Below are 6,000 nucleotides of genomic sequence, written 5' to 3'. Positions count from 1 at the left end.
TTCTTTGTGTTTCACTCAGATTTCCAGCACCCATAATGTCATACCATAGTCCTCCTGCAGATCAAAACATACTGTACAGATGCTGAGCATTTTAATTTTAATTTTGCTTTAATTTCAGGTTCACAGCATGTTATATTAATGTGATGGCTTGGGGAGGGTTGTGTGTGTGTGTGGAAGACATTGAGTGACTCAGAGAGACACTGTCCCCAGGTGAGGAGGGCCTCACCTGCTGGCCCCGCCCACACTTCCGCCCGGCGCCGGACAGGAAGTGACGTCGCGGTGTCAACATGCAAAATGGCGGCCCATCATCGGCAGAACACCGCGGCCCGGAGGAAAGTCCAGGTGAGGGATCCGCTCGACCGCCCCAGCCTTGGAGCCCGCTCCCTGCTCTCCCCCTGACCGGAGCCTCCAGCTTCCTCACCTCCCGCTTCCCGAGGCCTCTCCACGGCCTTGCTCAAATCCCGCGCCTGCAGCCGCTACACAGGGGTGGGGTGGGGAGGCTGGGGGTGGAGATGGGGAGGGAGAGGGAGAGGGAGAGGGAGACGGGGAGGGGGGGGATGGGGAGTTGGAGGGGGAGAGGCGGGGGATGGGTTAGAGAGGCGGGGGAGGAGAGAGAGAGAGGGAGAGGGGGAGGAGAGAGGGAGAGGGGGAGGGGAGGGGGAGAGAAGGAGAAGGTGGGGGGGGAGAGAAGGAGAAGGTGGGGGGGGGAAGAAGGTGAAGGGGGGAGGGGACAAGAATGGCGAGAGGAGAAGGAGGGGGAAGAAAGAGAGGGGAGAAGTGGGGAAGGTGTAGCAGAGGGAAAGGAGAAGTGGGGGGGGTATGGTTGGGAGGAGAAGAAGCGGGAAGGGGGGGGTGCTTGGTGAGGGAAAGGAAAGTTGGGGGGGGGTGAGTCAGAAGAGATGGAAAGGAGAGTGGGGTCAGGAAGGGCTGAATGGTGCTGGGAAGGGGATTGGGAGAGTGATGGTTGGGGCAGGAGAAGTGGATGAGGAGAGGTTGTGGTGAACAGAGCTTGGGACAGGGAGAGGAGTGGCAATTTGTGGGGTTTGTTGTGACCTGGGAGAGGGGCTCACTGCCTGTGATAGGGCCCTCTTCCTGAATGCCTCTTCTGCTGTGTTCAGTTCACAATATTCTATTTCTTAAGGATACTGATCTTTTCTACCTGAAGTTTTGCACCCGAGAGCTATCAGTGATTAAAATAAGTGAAGGGCTGACAATGCTAGAGATTGGAGGGATATGGACTGGGTGCTGGCAGGTGGGACTAGATTGGATTGGTATATCTGGTTGGCATTGATGAGTTGGATCTGTTTCCATGCTGTATGTCTCTGTGACTCTGTTTGAAACAATAAAAAAGACAAATCACTGGAGAAATCTCCAAATTGCTGGAGAAACTTGGCAAGTAGCATCTGTGAGGAGAAAACTGAATTAATGTGTTGAGTTGTTTGACTGTCCTGATCTAGTGCTGTTTGGGAGCTGTTTCACTGGTTTCAGCTCCATGTGCTATCTGTCTTGTCAATTTAGTTTTGTTTGTTGTTGTCTCCTTTGTGATCTGTGCCGCAGTGGTTTGTTGGGGACTTTGAAGTAGGGAGGGAAGAGGCTCCTCTGTTGCAGAAATGCACTAGCATAGTTCAAGGTGGGTCAAATGGCCTATCTATGTGCTGCAAGTTCACATCAGACTTTTTAAATTTTAAGCCTGTGCAATGATTGTAGTCCATGTCAGTGCCCCCATCAGCAACAGTGCTGGAGCTGTTCCCTATGTTCCCTAATTCTGATGTTCTTATGCTCAGAGTCCCTGATTTCACAACTCAAGCTATGTACTTTACGGGTAAGTGATTACCTTCTGCAAGTTTCATGAGCAAAACATCATTCTTTGCAGTTTGTGGATTTTTCATATGTATTTTGCGTTTCGAAAGATCCAACACCCCCTTTGTAAAAGGGCAGAATAATCTAATGTTTTGAATAACTGAATGGCCTGATTTAAAATGGAATTGTAAATTGTACATTCTTTGGTTAAATGGGGCCTTTTTTAGACCATGGAATATGTCAAAATGTGGCTGCATCTTGGGAAGGGAAATTTGTACAAACATTTGAAACCGTACTGCATGGCGATGGGGAGAAGGCAACACACAGATAAGCAACAAATTGCTGTTGAAAAGCACAAGTGGGCACTTTGGAAGTTATAGGACTTCTGCTGTGATATAAACATCCACGGTTCTATGAAAGCCACAAGATAGAAATATTTTGTGAAGTTTGTGCAATGATGCTTAGGTAACTGGTCTCCTATAACTGAATGTTTTAACCCATCAGTGGTTAGTATTTTGGTTTGCTTTTCTTTCTGTATAACTGTTGATGTAAAACTTGTTGGTTTTGTAATAAACTGGAGAACATCCTCTAGGTTCTAATGACATTTACAAACCATTGAGATCTTGTCAAGTGTTTTGTGAATTTGTCAGTAGCACTTTTTTGTGAGCTGATAAATGTTGCACACTGAAATATATTTAGTGCAAAAACAAGGAAGTGGTTATAAATCACTGGGGTATTGTACTGATCAGTTCTAAATATCACATTTTGAGAAGGGTGTCGTAAAGGACTATGCAGAAGTCTTCAGAGATTGCTACCAAGGCTGAAGACATCAACTATGCTGAATGATTCAAGAAGCTGATAAAACATTAACTGCTGAGGAGGTTTGATGGTCTGTGTGAAAAGAGAAGTAGTCAATGTTTTATTCTGGACTTCCTTCTTCAGAAGGGTCCCCAACCTGAACTGTAACTTTTTTTGTCGTCTCAGACTCATAGACTTGCTGAATATTGCCAGAGTTTTATTTTTATTTCAGCTTTCAGTACATGCAGTATTTTACCTGTTAAAGAAGCTGTGATTTTTCTCAGCCTAGAGAGTTGACAGCTACTAAGCTGTTCAAGAGTGTAAAGATTTTGGATAGAGCAGGTAAGAATCATTTCCTTAGGGTGTAGGTTTGCTCACTGAGCTGGAGGTTTGATATCCAGACGTTTCATTACCTGGCTAGGTAACCTCATCAGTGGCGACCTCAAGTGAAGCGAAGCGGTTGTCTCCTGCTTTCTATTTATATCTTTCTCCTGGATGGGGTTCCTGGGGTTTGTGGTGATGTCATTTCCTGTTTGTCTTCTGAGAGATTGATAGATGATATCTAGATCTATGTGGTAAAAACAATGACTGCAGATGCTGAAAACCAAACTTTGCCCGAAACGTTGATTTCGCTGCTCGTTGGATGCTGCCTGAACTGCTGTGCTCTTCCAGCACCACTAATCCAGTATCTAGATCGATGTGTTTGTTTATGGCATTGTGGCACCAACACTCTCAAACAAAAACTAACAAACTTAAAAGACCCAGTACAACCCATGGACAAAACCAATGTCATCTACAAAATTCCATGCAAGGACTGCCACAAACGCTATGTAGAACAAACAGGAAGAAAGTTAGCCACCAGGATACATGAACACCAGCTAGCTACAAAAAGACACCCCTCTCTCTCCCTCGTAGCCCTACACACGGATGAAATAAACCACCATCCGACTGGGGGCAACACATCTATCCTGGGACAGGCTAAGCAAAGACATGCCAGAGAATTCATAGAGGTCTGGCACTCCAATCACAATGCCATAAACAAACACACAGATCTAGATACCATCTATCAACCACTCAGAAAATGAACAGGAAATGACATCACCACAAACCCCAGGAACCCCATCCAGGACAAACCTATAAATAGAAAGCAGGAGACAACTGCTTCGCTTCACTTGGAGGTCGCCACTGATGATGTTACCTAGCCAGGTAATGAAACGTCTGGATATCAAACCTACAGCTCAGTGAGCAAACCTACACCCTAAACCTCAACTGAGCTACAAACCTTCACGAACCTTGCAATTATTTCCTTAGCTAGGACAATGGGTAATCTAGACCATAGGTTTAAAACAACTGTCAAGAAGAAAAATGAGAGATATTTTTACGTGTGGTTGTAAAATCCTGTTTGATAGGGTGGTGAAGTGAGATTCCATCGACAGTCATTTTAAAAATTAAAATAGGAATTCTGAATCTAAAATAGAAGCAGAAAATGCAGAGAAACTCAGCAGGTCTAGTAGCATCTGTGGAGAGTAACAGGGTCAAGCTAAGTCCAATATGACTGAATCATTTTTGATTCAAAGCATAATTCTATTTTTGTTCTCCCCATAGATGCTGCGAGTCCTGCTGAGTTACCCTCGACATTTTGTTTTTATTTTGAAAAGCAGTTTGGACATGAATTTGTAGGATACTTAATTATGGGAAGTTGATGAAAAGGCAGAGTTGTGTGACTAAATTGGACAGGTCTTTCAAAAAATAGATGTCATTGACCTCCTTTTGTGCTGTCATATTCTTGATTCTGTGGTATGTAATCAGTGCATTTTCTATGGAGTATGACAACTTTGATGTTGTCATATATCTGGTTGTGGCCTCTGCTGTATGGTTTGCATTTTAACTGTAGAGACTTAGGTCCTGTCATAATAGCTGACACAGAATTTGAAACAGTTTGTGATAGGAAATGTTTTCTCTACTGTTGGTGGCATATGCTGTAAATCGATCCTGAAAACAGCCTTTGTAGTACCTTACCTCCCATGACATTGTATCACCTTGTGTTGTGTGTGCGCGCTGCCCTGATCAGAGTAGTCAGAATGCAACATGATCAATCCAAAATGTGCTAACTGACTTTGCTATATTTGTCTGAACCTGAAGGATGTAATTATACCCAAATTGTGAGAAATAACATTGCTATTTTCGTATTAAGTTTCTAGTGAGCATTTCAGCACCTGGTTACACATTTTGATGTGACAATGAAAAAAAAATGATATTTTGCAGTGTCATAAAGATTTTTACAAAGTACTAAAGATTACAGTTGGGAGAACAGTTCAACTAGTATACCCAAGAGCTGTAGGTATATTGTAATGTTTTGTCTTTCTGAAGTGATTTATTAATTGCCTAATTCATTTAAAGATGAGAGTTTGAATATAAAGACATGCTATCTTGATTTTTTTGGAAATGCGATTGTGATTAATTCTGCTGTAGAATGATAATCAATTGGAATTAAAGTTTTGTATGTTTAGTTTGAATGCTAAAATATAATTGTTGATCAGTTGAGGTGGGATTGATTATTTGGGACCCTCGTGTGGCTGATTTGCTAAATATGGGGTAACTAAATTGCTGGCCCTTGTTATATGCTCTGGTGTACTAGCATGAATTTCTCAGTGTTGAACGTACAAATAAAAGCATGAGTAGATCACTTGGCGCCTCCGGGTCCGCTCTGTGAATCAGTAAGATAATGGCTGATCTGATTACTCTGTAACTTTTTTACCCCCTTGCTTCTCAAGAATCTATATAACTCTGCTGTAATATTCAAGGGACAGTGTTTCCACTACCTTTGGATGAGTTTTCTAAAGACTTGACCTTCTGGGAGAAAACATTTTACCTGTTCTGTCCTTAAATGGGTGACACTTTAATTTTTGAAAATGTTCAAGTTTGAGATTCTCCCACAAGAGGCAACATCCTTTCCATATCCACCTGTCAAGACCACTCCGGACCTTTTCAATTAGTTGCCTGTTAATGTTCTAACTAGAAACTTAAATCTAACCTATCCAACTATCTTCGCTTGTAAAAGCTGTACTGTGTAAGAAGTATGTTGGAATGTACTGTTATTGAGTTAGTGTAACTGGGCCCTGAACGGAGCAATTGGACCAAGTTTTCCCCACCTGATCCAGAGATTGAATAGAAATATCTATAAAGTTAAACGTTCTTGTTGTCTCGGGGAATAAGGGCTACGGTGAGAATAATGCGGGTAAGTGGAGTTGAAGTGCCCAGCAGCCATGATTGAATGGTGGAGTGGACTCGATGGGCCGAATGACCTTACTTCCACTCCTATGTCTTATGGTCGTCTTGTTGCTGTAAGCAGCCTGGATATGGATACATCAGTTGTTTAGGATAATCCTTAAGCACTTGGTA

At 43.2% G+C, this 6,000-nt stretch overlaps 1 protein-coding gene across 2 annotated transcripts in view; it reads left to right on the top strand.

Annotated features, from left to right (window-relative positions):
- The first annotated feature begins 264 nt into the window (after positions 1 to 264).
- Positions 265 to 6,000, top strand: part of LOC140480836 (WD repeat-containing protein 48) — a 122,494-nt gene continuing 116,758 nt past the window's right edge. Inside the window, exon 1 of one of the 2 annotated variants that reach the window (XM_072576301.1) lies at positions 265 to 342. In XM_072576301.1, coding sequence (XP_072432402.1) covers positions 295 to 342 — 48 coding nt within the window. In that variant the 5' untranslated portion in view covers positions 265 to 294. Of the gene's footprint in view, positions 343 to 1,751; positions 1,823 to 6,000 lie in introns of those variants that run through there. The other variant, XM_072576300.1, reaches the window with a different exon arrangement.

This window comes from Chiloscyllium punctatum, chromosome 8 (genome assembly GCF_047496795.1).
Source record: "Chiloscyllium punctatum isolate Juve2018m chromosome 8, sChiPun1.3, whole genome shotgun sequence".
Lineage (NCBI taxonomy): Eukaryota > Metazoa > Chordata > Chondrichthyes > Orectolobiformes > Hemiscylliidae > Chiloscyllium > Chiloscyllium punctatum.
The sequence above is the reverse complement of the archived record's forward strand: the minus strand, read 5'-3'. Positions and strand labels throughout refer to the sequence as shown.